The sequence below is a fragment of the Castanea sativa genome, chromosome 7, assembly GCF_040712315.1.
Source record: "Castanea sativa cultivar Marrone di Chiusa Pesio chromosome 7, ASM4071231v1".
Lineage (NCBI taxonomy): Eukaryota > Viridiplantae > Streptophyta > Magnoliopsida > Fagales > Fagaceae > Castanea > Castanea sativa.
Genome location: NC_134019.1, coordinates 35366549 through 35381238, shown reverse-complemented (window position 1 = coordinate 35381238; position 14690 = coordinate 35366549). Strand labels below are relative to the sequence as shown.

General features: G+C 31.7%; 1 protein-coding gene across 3 annotated transcripts; it reads left to right on the top strand.

Moving 5' to 3' along the window:
• The first annotated feature begins 9909 nt into the window (after positions 1-9909).
• Positions 9910-13379, top strand: LOC142644772 (uncharacterized). 3 transcript variants are annotated; one of them, XM_075819346.1, is made up of 4 exons: positions 9910-11109; positions 11202-11275; positions 11389-11497; positions 13120-13379. In XM_075819346.1, the coding sequence occupies exons 1-4, from the start codon at positions 9996-9998 to the stop codon at positions 13152-13154; spliced, it is 1332 nt and encodes a 443-aa protein (XP_075675461.1). In that variant the 5' UTR covers positions 9910-9995; the 3' UTR covers positions 13155-13379. The 3 variants fall into 3 exon arrangements, with proteins under 3 accessions (XP_075675461.1, XP_075675459.1, XP_075675460.1); XM_075819344.1 differs by lacking the exon at positions 13120-13379 and adding an exon at positions 12835-12979; XM_075819345.1 differs by lacking the exon at positions 13120-13379 and adding an exon at positions 12728-12979 and having other exon boundaries at positions 9912-11109.
• Positions 13380-14690: the final 1311 nt, after the last annotated feature.

Genomic DNA, 14690 nt, shown 5'->3' with positions numbered 1-14690 from the left:
TAGATCAAAATGGCATAACATATTATTTGGAATTTGCATGTTTATTCATGTCCCAATCAAGCTAACATACTCCCCCTCCCCTTACACTAATGTTTTGGTTCATTATGTTTGTGCATGAGAATGAGAAAATGAAGAATAAATTTGCTGAAAGGTGACATATTTCTTTCCTTTACCTTTTATTTTTTGTTTCATATATTTACATGCTAGTTATGTAGTAAATATTATACTCTAATGCTAGTTATGCATATTTAAATTTGGCCTTCACATGCTATTTATATATATTTCTCATCTTTTGTTTGTAAATAAGTCCTTGAAATAAATATTCGTAAGCTATACATATACATATACATACATATGTGTACGTATGTATGTATATTGTCTGTACAAACCTTTTTAAAAAACAAAATGTCAAGTATCTAAACTTTTTAACCTAAAAGTTAATGTTAGAATTAAAATTAGAATGGGTTACAATCCTTTGGCTAGGCGGTGTGGGGGTGACCGAACTTTCAAGTCCATAATCTTTGGTTCAAGACTTTTGGTTTACCATAATTAATTAATAACCCTTAAAATTGGTTTTAGTTAATTAGGCAATTTAAAAATAATTAGACGAATAGGTGACCAATCACATTTAATACAAAACCAATGGTTGGTGGCGACTCTTAAAATAAAAATAAGAAAAAGAGACCACATCTCACCCTAGAAACACATGCACTCAAAGAGTCATGTCGCCAAGAATCCATTGTGCGACAAACCAATAAAAGCTCTTAACAAGTTTTTTGGGGCGTGCACATGAGGTACTATCCTTTAGGCGTTGTGGGCTGTTTAGCACCTTTTCCATACATAATGGAACTTCCGAATCTTCGATTTTTAGTTCTAGACGTTCTTTTGTTTTCTATTTTAACTTAAGTGTCTTTGATTTCTGGTTCGAGACATTCTTTTATTTTCTATTTTAACTTAAGGGCACTTAGGAGTCTCTTAGTTAAATTAGGATATAAAATTTTATTAGATTACTAATCACACTTTTACAGCAACAAGGATAGGTTCAAGTTTCTCCTTGTACCCAAGAATCTTGGGAGTGAAACTCAGGCTATTGTATGAATAATTTTGGACTTAAAAATGAGAGCTATGGGCTTACCGAATGGTGGCTACAAGTTTGAATGAAAATTATGAAACAGAGGAAACAATGTTTGGTGTCATATTTTCTACCAACGCAACGGCTTTGAGGTATATGTTAATCACCCAAATACTTTTTTGAATTTCCTCTGCAACTTCCAAATACACTTACTGAATGGTACAAAAGCAAAAAACAAAAGGATTGGGTAAGAGAGCGAGAAAAGATAAAAGGTCATGGTGCAGTTGAAACATAAGTTTTTTTTTTTTTTTTTGAGAATTAAAGTTTTTTTTAACCTTATATATTGAATCTTAACAACAATAAAAATTGTCAAGACAACACAATATATGTGAAAAAAAAGACTTTAATTACCACACATATATATATATATATATATATATATATATATATATATACATAACGAAAATAATGCAAACCTTGGCCTCAGATTGTAGGTTGGAGAAAGGACAATGACTCTTTATCTAGCCTTGCAAAGCGTCATTGTATGCTTTCCTCAATAGGTTCTACCCACAATTTTCATCATTCTCTATCACAATCCTTTCCTTCTTGGTTTTTGTACCATTCAAGAAATGTTCTTGCAAGTTGTGTAGAAAACTCGGAAGAGTGTCTGACTTTTTTCTTCTCCTCCATGGCATTGTAAGAAGGAAGGTTAAATAACTTAGCATTATCAAAGAAGAATGATAATATCTAAACCGAATAACAATAAAAATTGTTAAGACAAAAAAAACCCTTAAATTCTCAAAACAATACAAAGATAAAAACCTTGCCTTCATTCTGTAGATGAGATTATGAACCATGACCCATCTTTTGTTGTTCTAAAGCATCGTTAAATCATCTTTTATGATACTTTAGAACAACAGAAGAATTAAAGTTTTGGTTCTTACTCCCGTCTACAGAATGAGGGCAATGTTTGCAACTTTGCATTATTTTGAGAATTAAAGTTTTTTTTCCTTCTTTTGTGTCTTAACAATTTTTATTAGTTTTTGGTTTAAATGTTGCCATACTTGGTTAATAATGCTAGGGTAGTTGACCTTCCATCCTACGATGAGATGGAGGAGATGATCTCATAGAAATGGGGAGGATCTCATAGAAGTTTCTAGGCATATATTGATCTATGATGCACTCATATATTAGATATTTTAAGAGTAAGGAGTTGTCTAAGTTTGGTTGCACGTTGGATATTAGATCTTTAGTTGTCTAAGTACATGTACAAAATTTGGCATGTTTTTGCCCAAACCAATCACATATATGTATTGCGCCTTTTATTTTTTCATTGCAAGTTGGATTTGATCCAACTTGCAATGGAACGGAACCTCGACTCTGTACCTGTAAAGGACCTGAGAAAGATATCCATCAGCGATGAATAGATACCTGAAACTTGTTGATTATCTTCTGCTCCATCTCAATATAAGAAGGAAGATCAAATAACTTTTCTTTACAATTCAGATAAGGCAACATCTAAAACAAAGACCCATACAAATTTTTAATACACAGGAAAAAAAAGAATAATTCTCAAAATAATGAGAAGTTACATACCTTGGGTTCATTCTGCAGTCGTGAGAAAGTACCATGCTCCCTCTTTTTATATTCTAATTCGTCATTGATTTCTTTCCTATCTTTTGTTCTCTATCTATTTGTTTCATTTTGATTATAAATCCTTTCAATTTTCGTTTGCATACACCTTTCATAAAATGTTCTTGCAAATTGCGTATAAAAGTTAAGGACCTAAGAAATATCCACCAACAATGTCTTCTATTTGTATGATGGGGTGAGGAGGTTTTTTGATTTCGCCGAGGATAGTAAACAGATATTAGACACTTTCGCTAGCCACTGGGCTTGGTAGTTCGGAAGTGCTTCCCAAATGATTACGAAGAATCTTGTTCGTCTTTTTTTCAAACTAATATTTTTTGAAGTGTATCTCCAACAAGAGGTTTTGAAACACAACATTATGTTCTAATATTTTCACCCGGCTCTATATGTCAATAAGAACAAGTTCAATTTTATTCACGCATTGAAGAACTTCACCAACCACAACAAATGTTTATTTTACGAGAAAAATAGTGAACTTTAGAACAAGGCCTATGGATTTCAAACGTGGTGGATTAGAATTGCGGAAGACAGAGGAAATCAAAGAGACAATGTTGGGTGTTGTGGACTATTTTGAGGAAACCCAAACACCCAACATTGTCTCTTTTGTTTTATCTTTGTCATGTGCAATTTTAGTCCACGACACTTGGAATCATTAGGCCTTGTTCTAAATTCCACTATTTTCCTTGTAAAATAAACATTTGTTGTGGTTGGTGAAGTTCTTCCATGCGTGAATAAAGTTGAACTTGTGCTTATTGCCATATAGAGTCGGTGGAAATATTGGAACATAATGTTGTGTTTCAAAACCTCTTGGTGGAGATACACTTCAAAAAATACTAGTTTGAAAAAAAGGCGAACAAGATTCTTCGTAATCAATTGGGAAGCACCTCCGGACTACCAAGCCTAGTAGCCAGCAAAAGTGTCTAATATCTGTTTTCTTCCCCTCGGCGAAATCGAAAAACTTCCTCACCCTATCATACAAATGGAAGACATTGTTGATGGATATTTCTTAGGTCCTTGACTTGTATACGCAATTTGCAAGAATATTTTATGAAAGGTGTATGCAAACTATAATCGAAAGGATTTATAATAAGAATGAAACAAATAAATAGAGAACAAAAAATAGGAAAGAAATCAATGACGAATTAGAATATAAAAAAAGGAAGCATGGTTCTTTCTCACGATTGCAAAATTAACCCAAGGTATGTAACTTCTCATTATTTTGAGAATTTTTTTATTAAAAATTTTTATGGGTCTTTGTTTTAGATGTTACTTTATCTGAATGGTAAAGAAAAGTTATTTGATCTTCCTTCTTATATTGAGATGGAGCAGAAGATAACCAACAAGTTTCCAAGTATCTATTCATCGCTGATGGATATTTTTCTCAGGTCCTTGATAGGGACGGAGTCGGGGTTCCATTTCATTGCAAGTTGGATCAAATCCAACTTGCAATGAAATAAGAAGAGGCGCAATACTTGTATGTGATTGGTTTGGGCAAAAACATGCCAAATTTCGTACATGTACTAAATCAAATTGAAACTCAACATATACCTGAGCTTCAAGTAGAGTTGAACACCAATATGAAAAATTTAAATGACCACAATTTTCGTGGGTCAAATAATATATGTTTTAGCATTAAAACTCAATCATTAGTTTAAGAAAAAACGAATAAAATATGGGTCTAAAAAAAACTAACACAATTGCATCCAATTACGGATGCAAATTCCACCCCTTGTTCATTTCCTCAAATGTGACCAACATCAAATTTCATTCTTAATTGTTTGAAGAGAAAACATATGATAGACTAGCAACAACAATAAGCATCCAGCACATCAATTTTTGTTTTCTAGACAGAGTATACAAATGAGAATATATAGTTTATATGACATAATGTCATAAATTGACAAAAATAACATAAAACATAAGGATGCGTCATCACACTCCAATAAACAATATCTCAAAAACTGGCAGAGCCAAAAAAATCAAAGAAATGGAGAGAATAAAACAATCAAGCAATCAAGGGCATGCTTTTTTATTGCTCAAAGAAATGGAGAAAATTAAGCAACAGATAATCTTTGTACATAAATCGAGGTTCAAAAGACATGAATAGCTGAACAAAACACCAACCATCTTCCCAAAATATACCTAATTTTTAACAAACAAACCAAAATGTCCGGAACCTTTTATTGGCTATCAATCAATCAAACTTTTATTGACCCAATATAAAAATAAGAGTAATAATAAAATATCGTAATAACGCACTTTCTTTTTGACTTTTTTCTTCATTTCAAGAAGGCTTAGTAGACCCTAAAGACAACAAAAGACCATGACAAAAAGAATTAAATCAAATATAAAATTGAACAATTAATATAGAGTTAAATTTCAATAAAAACTTAGTCTTAAGTTTATTAATTTATTACCTATACATTTTTCCAACAAAAGAGCCTTCCTCCTGAAGGATTTTATCCAACGTGCAACCAAACTCAGACAACTCCTTACTCTTAAAAGATCTAATATATGAGTGCATCATAGATTAATATATGCCTAGAAATTTCTATGAGATCCTCTACGTTTCTATGAGATCCTCTCCTCCATCTCATCGTAGAATGGAAGGTCAACTACCTTAGCATTATTAACCAAGTATGGCAACATTTAAACCAAAAACTAATAAAAATTGTTAAGACACAAAAGAAGGAAAAAAAAAACTTTAATTCTCAAAATAATGCAAAGTTGCAAACATTGTCGTCATTCTGTAGACGGGACTAAGAACCAAAACTTTAATTCTTCTGTTGCAAACATTAGTGTTTAAGGGTTGATTAATCAACCCTTAATAGTGAATCAACCCTTAATAGTGACCTCCAGAATTGAGAGGGAGAACAGGAAACAAAATTGTTGGTTAATTTTGGATGGTCTTAGCCAAATACCTATTTGTATGTGTACCATACTACAATCCTGAATAGTAGATTAACTACCTAGCTGATCTAGGAACTTCTTATGTCAGCTGGCATAACTACCTCTAACAACCTATTGATCAGTCACATGCATCAATAATGGAGCACATTGGTAAGAAATTTTTAGTAACGTTGTTTAAGTTTTGTAGAAATACGTATAGATTTAAACACCATTACCAATCGAGACTTTAATATCTGCTACCCTATTTATTTATTTTTTTGTTGAAATGTTTGCTACAGTACTAAAATAGCATAATACTAACACATATTCCGAAGTTATTACAACAGTCTTTGAAACTACTAAATAGTCAATCATTTGGTTTAATGTTTTTGAAAAACCCTCTGTATTTTTATTCACTTTTTTCACTTCTACTCATTTATATACACATTTCCACTCCAACACAATGGTACCATTTGATTCGAACCCGTATGAATAGGCTATGACCAAGGAAGAGGGCTTGTAGTTTTTATTCAGTGACAGTAACTTACGATTTTGTTGTTGAAGTCGGACGTCATGAATTTTGTGAAGGTTGTGATTTGCTAGTCTTTAGGTATTTGGAAATTTGGTTTGGGAAAGTTGTAAATTTATTTTGTTTTAGAACTAAGAAAAAAGAAACATTATAAGTTATTATTGATGAAGTGAGTTTTTTTTTTTTTTTTTTTTTTGTGTTAGAACTCATATTTTGTAGATTTCTTAGTAGGTTATTTTATGGCTATTTTGTACGATATGAGCCATAATGATAAAAAATAAAGATCGACGATGATTTCAAAGTATTTTTCGCGTTTTTTTTAAAGGATGTGGAAGCCCAAATAAAAACAATTAAGTTTTAACAAATGATTTCCTTAATTTCATTGAGATAATAATTGGGTATTTGCAATTGAGATCTCTATATTAGATTGTCAGAATATAGTGGTTGAGGAAGTGTTTGGGAGGTTGTTTAAATTTATGTAATTTTAGGATATAAAAGTATTTCCTGCTTTAAATTCTTATTCAGAGATTTCAAAATCATTTAATTTAATTTTTATAAATAAAATCTACTTTTAATAGTAAATATTACAATATTTTACAGTCTTATATACAAAAATTTTAAAATAAAATATAAATTAAGAGAATCATGTTTAAAAATATTCAACAATATTGTGGTAAAAAATTAATATTAATAAGTATTATATGTAGGCCTTAATATATATAAAAATTATTTCAAATGAAATTGTAAAGTATCATCTACAATGTTCAAAAAGTTTGGTCTCCAAACTGGAGGATGCACACTATATAGACATGTGTCCCTTGCTTAAAGCATAATATGATAGCACGTCATATTTTCTTAAAATTAGGGATTCACAATGAGAATGAATGTTCATCTACTACTAAATCATTTCATTTTCTCTAAATTAATGTATCTATACTACTATTTGAAAGACTTCTCTTGTTTGGATTTCTCAATTTTTATGTCTAAAATACTCTTAAATTCATCTGTTTGTTTAGATTAAATAATAGGGTTAAACATGTAAAATTAGTAATTTAAAAACTCTTAATTTTTAGCTAAATTAAAAATAAATAATTTTTTTTTTCACCTCCACATTCAGTGGCAACGTCACTCAGAGTCCAGGGTTGTTCCTAGGAACACCTTGGCTTGAATTTTTTTTTTATATATAATAATTTAATTTTTTTATTTGTTAACCTTAAAAAAAAAAAATAGGAACACCCTCAACAATATCAAGAACACCCTCAAAATTTTTATGCCAAACAAATTTTGAACTAAAATCTAAAAAAAAATTGTAACAAAGAATCTGAAAAAAAAAAAAAAAAAAAAAAAATTTGGTAACAGAACAAGCCCAACATCAATCCTAAACAAATACCCAACAGGCCACCCATCGCAGTTCATCTCAATTTGTCAGTAGCCTCAGCAACTTGGCCTTCTTCAGTTCTTCTTTTCTTCTGCACCTCGTCCTCTCTGTTTTCTTCTTTTCTTTGTACATCGTCCTCTCCGTTTTCTTCTTTCTTTGTACATCGTCCTCTCTGTTTTCTTCCACACTTCATCCTCTCAGTTACGCTCCACTTTTTTTCATTAAACTTTGTATTTTGGCATTTTTGTCCCAATTTTTTAGTTTTGTGAGCTACTCCTCATGACTAGCATTATAATAAAACAATTCAAAAGGAGAGTTAATAGATTGCAGGCTTTGTGTCTTTTCCATCCTCTGTGATTTTTTTTTTTTTTTGGTCTAGTAAATATTATTGTTATTATATTTTAAAAAACTTGTTAGTTATTATAATAATAATAATTATTAATATTAAATATGGGCTTATAACTTTAAGATTCATGATCCCCTCCAAAAAAAAAACTTTTTAAGATTCATGATAATTTTTATAGGTTTGACCAAATATATATATATATATATATATATATATATATATATATCAAAATGGTAAATATATATTATGACTATACTTCCAAAATAATATAATGTATTTACCGGTATTGACCGGTACTAAAATATTCTTTTCCAATGAACAATCCGAAATGGTATTCATAACATTGGTTTATTGTACAAGTACCTTTATTCATTTCATTTCTTTTTATTTATTTATTTTTCCTTTTGAGATTTCTCGGTGTATAGAATGCAAATTTGTTTTGGTTTTAAGAAATTTTTTTTTTTTTTTTAAAGTACAAACTTCATGCTTTCCAAATCTTGAATTTTGGCTGGTATTTACCGAAACGTCCCGAAACACCCGAAATAGACTGAAATGACCCAAAAAATTTTCTAAGTGGAATAGGAACACCCTGGACAAAATTTCTGGAGTCATCGCTGTCCACATTTCACTCTCACATTAGTAGTTAAGTACTAATGCAACTTCTTTTTAAAAATATATATATATATCTATATATATATATATATAACTGTTTTATTTTCTCCCATAAATGTACTTTTTTTTTCTAAGTAATTGCTAAAATGAAATTGTCTTCAACTTTTTATCACTAAACTGTTTTACAAATTTCAAAAGTTTGACACTTTTTTTTCTTCTAAAAATTCTCATACATTATCTCTATTTAGATATATTCCACACTTTTTACATATCCTAAAATTTTGCATACCTCTTCAAATCCTAGGAACACGTTCTCCTATTTGAATTCAATATTTTTTTGCTGATTTCAATTGAAGCTTTACTCTTAACTTCTAATCATTATCTTTTATTTTTATTAAAAAAAAATTAATTGTTCAAAATTCTTTCTTATTCCTTAACTAACCACCAATATTCCCAGCAAAAATTTTATCCAAAAAAAAAAAAAAACAATTCCCAGCAAAAAAGAAGAATTTAACAATTGGATAAGATAAACAACAATGAACTATCGCTTTAAAAAAAAAACTGCTTACAAATTCTCACAAACACAACTTCAAACTTTCACCCATTATCATTAAGCAGTTATAATGTTCTCCCTTCATCCCTATCCTCCATAACAACAAACTATTTTTGTATGTAGCCTTTGTAATGAATGTTGTTTTATGTTTTTAGGAGAAAAGTTTGCAATCAAAGGGTACGGAATGTGAAGTCCGTGCTACAAATGATATGCCACCATTTTGAAGTCTCTTCATGTTGACAGCCCGGCTGCTAAAGTTCGTTGACAAACAAATCACAAGAGTATCCAATTCTTAAAATCAAATTATAATAAACTAAGTATTCAATTAATTAAGATAAATCCAAAAATATGAGAAAAACATAATTGAACTCATGTCTAGAATTTTATCTTAGTCAATAGATATGATGTAAGAACAATTTAAATCATTAAAGAACAACTGTTGTGAGAAAAATTAAATCACATAAATACTATTGATAATCTTTAACAAGGTTTCATTCTCAACTTTAATTATAAATTTAGCTACTTATAGTAATTGAAAAAAAAAAACACAAAACATGCAGTTGCCTGCTTCATGCGCTGCAGCCCTAACCGTCTATTTTCTCTATATGGTTTTACAAACTGACCGAAGGCTCACATATGAGAAGCCACTCCGAATACAAATCGAATTAGCCAACTTACTTACTATTGCTTTGATTTGCTCCTTTGTTATCTTTCACTTTCACATGCGGCTGACCTAAGGCAGTAATTAGCAAAATCCCAACGTCGCCCAAAAGTAAAAACTCCCATTCCAGATACGTGTTTTGGTGATGAAATAATAAGGCCCATGTCAAAGTATGCTTTCAAGCCCATTGTTCATGTCTTACGGCCGAAATGGCCCCAATTCACAACCCTAACGCTAATTCCCAAACCTTTCAATATCTCTATCTCTCGCATCCAACTTATTCTCAAAGAAAAAAAGAAGAAGCTATGGATCCTATGGAGGAGAATATAGGTTGGGGGAGTTTAGATGATCTTGACGGTGAATATGAGATCTGTATCTGTGCGCGAAATAATGTCGATGGAGTGAGTTGTTATACCATTAAGGTCCCAGACCGTGAAGCCCGTGCTCCTCTTTCATACTTTCTCACACGTCCTGCTGCTCCACTCAACTTGTTAATTCATGGAGTACAGATAAGGGAATACAGCAACTTCACCCCAAAGGATCTCAGTCCGTTTTCGGTAACCAGTGGCGAGGAAGAGGAAGAGGGACCTTACGCCTCTAGAGACATGGCACTGTTAAACAACCATCTGTATTCTGTCGGTGGCTATGCAAAACTCACTAGGTCTGAATTTGAAGAACTTAGAGGCGGCGAATACTACCCTCAGCATAGAATCTATATGCCCACTAGGTCTGTCTGGACCCTTGACCTTACATGTCCTGATCTGGGTTGGAAGCAGCTTGATCAGCCCATGAGAAACCGCAGAAAAGACCCTAAGACCATTGTTGTAGACGGTAAGCTCTATGTTTTTGGCGGTTTATATGGTTACAAACCCATTCCTGAAGATTCTTCCTCTGGCCGTGGATGGATGGAGGTTTATGACCCCATTACGGAAAAATGGGATAGCCTTCCAAACCCACCCTTCAGCAGCTCTGGTGTCAGCGTCGGAGGCAGCTTTGAACCAATTATGTTCGCTCATTTGGAGTTGGAGGAAGACAAACACCAGATTATGGTGCTTGATCTGAGCAATAGTGAAGAAAACAACATGTGTGCTGATTTTTTTAAATACAATGTTATGTCTTCTACATGGGAAACTTGGCTTCAGCAGCATTGGACGTTACTTTACCCATATGCTCAATGTGGAAGGGCTGTAGTTGTTGATCATACTAAGGCCTATTGGGCTTGCATCGTATCTATGGAGAAACGTAATATTCAATGCTGTATCTTTGGATTTGATTTAAAATCAGAAAGCTGGGCTCGTGAACGGCTCAACCCTACACCATTTTTGGGGGAGTCTGAATATTTCTTTTGGACTAGTCCTGGTCTTCTCCACTTATCCGATCACAAATTCTGCCTTCTGTTGAGCTCCCGCAACAGCTCCGGTGAGCCATCCGTAAAGGCTTCTAATTTTCTTTTTTGTATCGTACTTGACCTCTCTGCATTTTTTTATATTTATGGTGATCCGGAACGCAAGCCTCCTCTATCTGTTATTTCCGTTCAGAAGTACTCACTGGATACCGGAACAGATTTTTTGGACTGCATGATTACGTAGGTTTCCTACTCTCTCACACGCACACACAATTAATTCTGGCTAACTATCTTCTTTTGCCCCTTTAATGTAGGAATTGCTTATCATTTATGTGTACTTGTAAAACTTGCAGCAATCGTGGAACTCAACCACCAAAGAAGAAGAAACCCAAGACATCAGAGGAAGGAAGTGTAATGACCGAAGATCATTAAGACAGGGGCTTGCTCAGAGTACTAAAAAAGGTATTCTCTTTTCAATCCTGCAGCGTTGGAACATAGATGAAGGACTCAACTCTATGTTATATGTTATATATGATCCTTTTGATTAAAGGCTTTCTTAGTATTGTGTAATTATGTATTTTTCCTGCTTTTTTACTTGCCCCCTTGCTAGTTGTTTTGTTGTATGAAAATCCTGTGTGACTAGACTACCCAAATTTTCTTCATAAAATATATGGATATTGACTGTTAGAAACCAAATTATCAATTGGAATTTAAAATGGCAACCGGTTTTGGGCTCTAGCTTGTTCAGAAGCCTTGGTCCAGACTCAGAACAGGTTGTTAATTGGATGTGTCTAAAAAGCATTGAGATGCTGAAGTAGTGCTTTTTATTTGTGTAATTTAAATTTTTTTGGCTAGATATAATTTGGGTTAATGTTAAAATAATAGTAGATCAATTTCTTTGTTTAGGTTGCCTACAATTGCCCCAAAAGAGGTTATTTATAATACCATTTAGTAACCTTTGGAATCCTAATCCTGCATCTGTTATATAAAAATAAAATCTTGACCATCCAACTATGTTGAAAGTCACATGTAAGTCTCATGACTGTAAAATGCTAAAGACGGAACAATAAACAAAGCATAACATTGACAACTAAAACACTAGTCTTATAGTAGGTATGCTCTTGGGCATTGGGCATTGGGCATGTGGCATGAGCTTAAAAAAAAAAAATCGAGGTGAGGCCAAAGGGCTTTTTTTTAGAAAGTTTTCCTATGTTAAATATTAAAAAAAAAAAAAAAAGGTAATAGGCTGAACAAAATGGACACTGGACTGATAGGAATTTTTTTGCTTTGGCTTAGATGCTCCTCTGTGATTTTTGCCCCATGTTTTACGTGTTTATTTAGTTAAATATGATATATTGATTCATGTTACTTTCTTATTCTAAATTCTAAATTTAGTTAGAACATTTTGGTGTAAAGTATTACCCATCATACTATTTTTTTGCTATACCAAAACTAATCATACAGTAGTATTGATGCAGTTACATATATTGACACCTTGTAATGATTGTAGTTTAAGTTTCTTATAATAATTACAAACTAATTACCACCATTGACGCATTGGATTAACTGAAACGTTATTTTTGATGGCATGAGCTATTTAATTATCCTGGTATGTGTTTAAATATTCATTATAATTGATTTTTCTTACATTTGATTCATGGAGTATTTTTTTCAAACGTTTTTTGTTTACAGGGATGAGTGTTCTTGTTTATGAAAGGGTTGCGATTTCAAGGATGGTTATTATATTTTATATGTATGTGGGATGGACGCTTCACTTTTGCTGTTTGTTTTTTGTGCAGTTAGACTGATTAACTACTTAAACTTGTGGGAGTGTAATTATATGGCCCCTAATGAAAGAATTGAACTTCTTGGCTTATTTAAAATCATATGGATATCAAGTGATGTAAGGCTACATTGAAATGAATTCAAAGCTATCTTTATCTATTAGTTTAATTGCGATTGTAGGGGAATTTTCATTTTCATTTTTATTTTTGGCAAGTACTATTTTAGCATTTACATATTGAAGCCATATTGTATTGTACTATTGTTTGTGGATAAATATTTCTTCACCTTATTTTCCCCAGATAGAGTTTTCTTCCACGTTTTGGGGCCCCCTTGAATCAATAATTGTATTACCTAAGCAAGTGAGTGAATTTTACATACGATGAATCGAACCACTGCGTTGTGAATAGATAAGTTCTCATGATCTCATCATGTTAAGTTTATGCATTATAATCTATACTTGTGAATATTTGTAGTTTGATGTGATTATGTACATGTTTGTGATAATTTGATCTGTATGAACTTTTATTTCAATGTAAATTATTGTTATTAGGATTGGATCAATTGAATTCTTGCGATATAACTCTATTCGAGATGATTTTGCTTGGTTTAATTTCAATTGAGATGACTTACTTTGAGATCATACAATTTACTTAGTTAATTCAAAGTGTGTAGTTTAACTTGGTCATATTAAAAACTTTGTTATATCTTAGGATTTATCATTACCTTTAGTTGTTAACTTGTGCATATTTTAAACATTTAAGTTAGGTGTTTTCAGACTCCATACCCTTATCTATGAAGTAAGATAAGCATAGCAAGCTGAAATTAGCGTCCTGATAACCATCTCAAGGCAACAATAATTCCTTTTATTTTATATTTTAATTTTTTGTTGTTGAAGGATTTAGGTTGGTCTGATTTATTCCTTTTATTTATGGATTTAAAATGGTTCATGAATTAATTTTATGAAAGGAAAATGATTAATGTCACTTTTGAGGAAAATAAGATTATGTTACTTGGGCAAAAAGTAACAACCATCCATCAGTACAAAATGCTTTTTTTTTTTTTTGCATGGTATGTATATTAGAGATAGGCTATTAAAGAAAATCAATGAATTTACCAACTCTATTTGTATATGATTCAAGTGAATTTCCATGTCTCAGAGACTCGGAATAAAACATAGTTATGACTTATGTGGTCGTGGAGTTTTGGCAAATCAGAGAATTTTGTTGTGACATAAATCAAAGATGCTTGAGCAAGGATACCTTATATCTTTAAAAATTGAGCAAGCCCATTAAAACTGATATTTTGGGTCTTTGATTATAATGATCGATTTCATATGGTCATTTTCTTTCCCCTCGATGCCTTAATGTCATAAAATTCACCATGTACCAGTTAAATTCATTTAAAATTAGGGAAATGTTAACAAATATCTTAAGGACGTTTGTTAACGAGCCATTTTGGGAAATGTTTTATAGGAAAAGAAAAAAGTAATTAATGTTTTAATAATTTTATCTATTTCTCATAAAATTTGTCTTAAAACTTTCTTAAAATGGTTTGTTAATAATTGCCTTAAAAGGCAGTTATTAACGTGACCCTTAAAATTATATCTCCTTCCAGTGTATTGTTAGAGTCAATTTACTAATAATTGTTTTATGCATTCAAAATATGCATCCATCATTTGGTATTCACACAACTATGAGACCTATATATCAGAAGCACATAAGGCAACTGAAAAAAAAAAAAGGAATTTGAAAATCATCATAACCATGAAGAAAGCAGTGGGTCTTCATAGAAAGAAAGAAACAAAAAACAATTTACACACTTTATAGTTTTTTTAATGCCCCGTACAATATTAAAAATAACCCAAAAAATG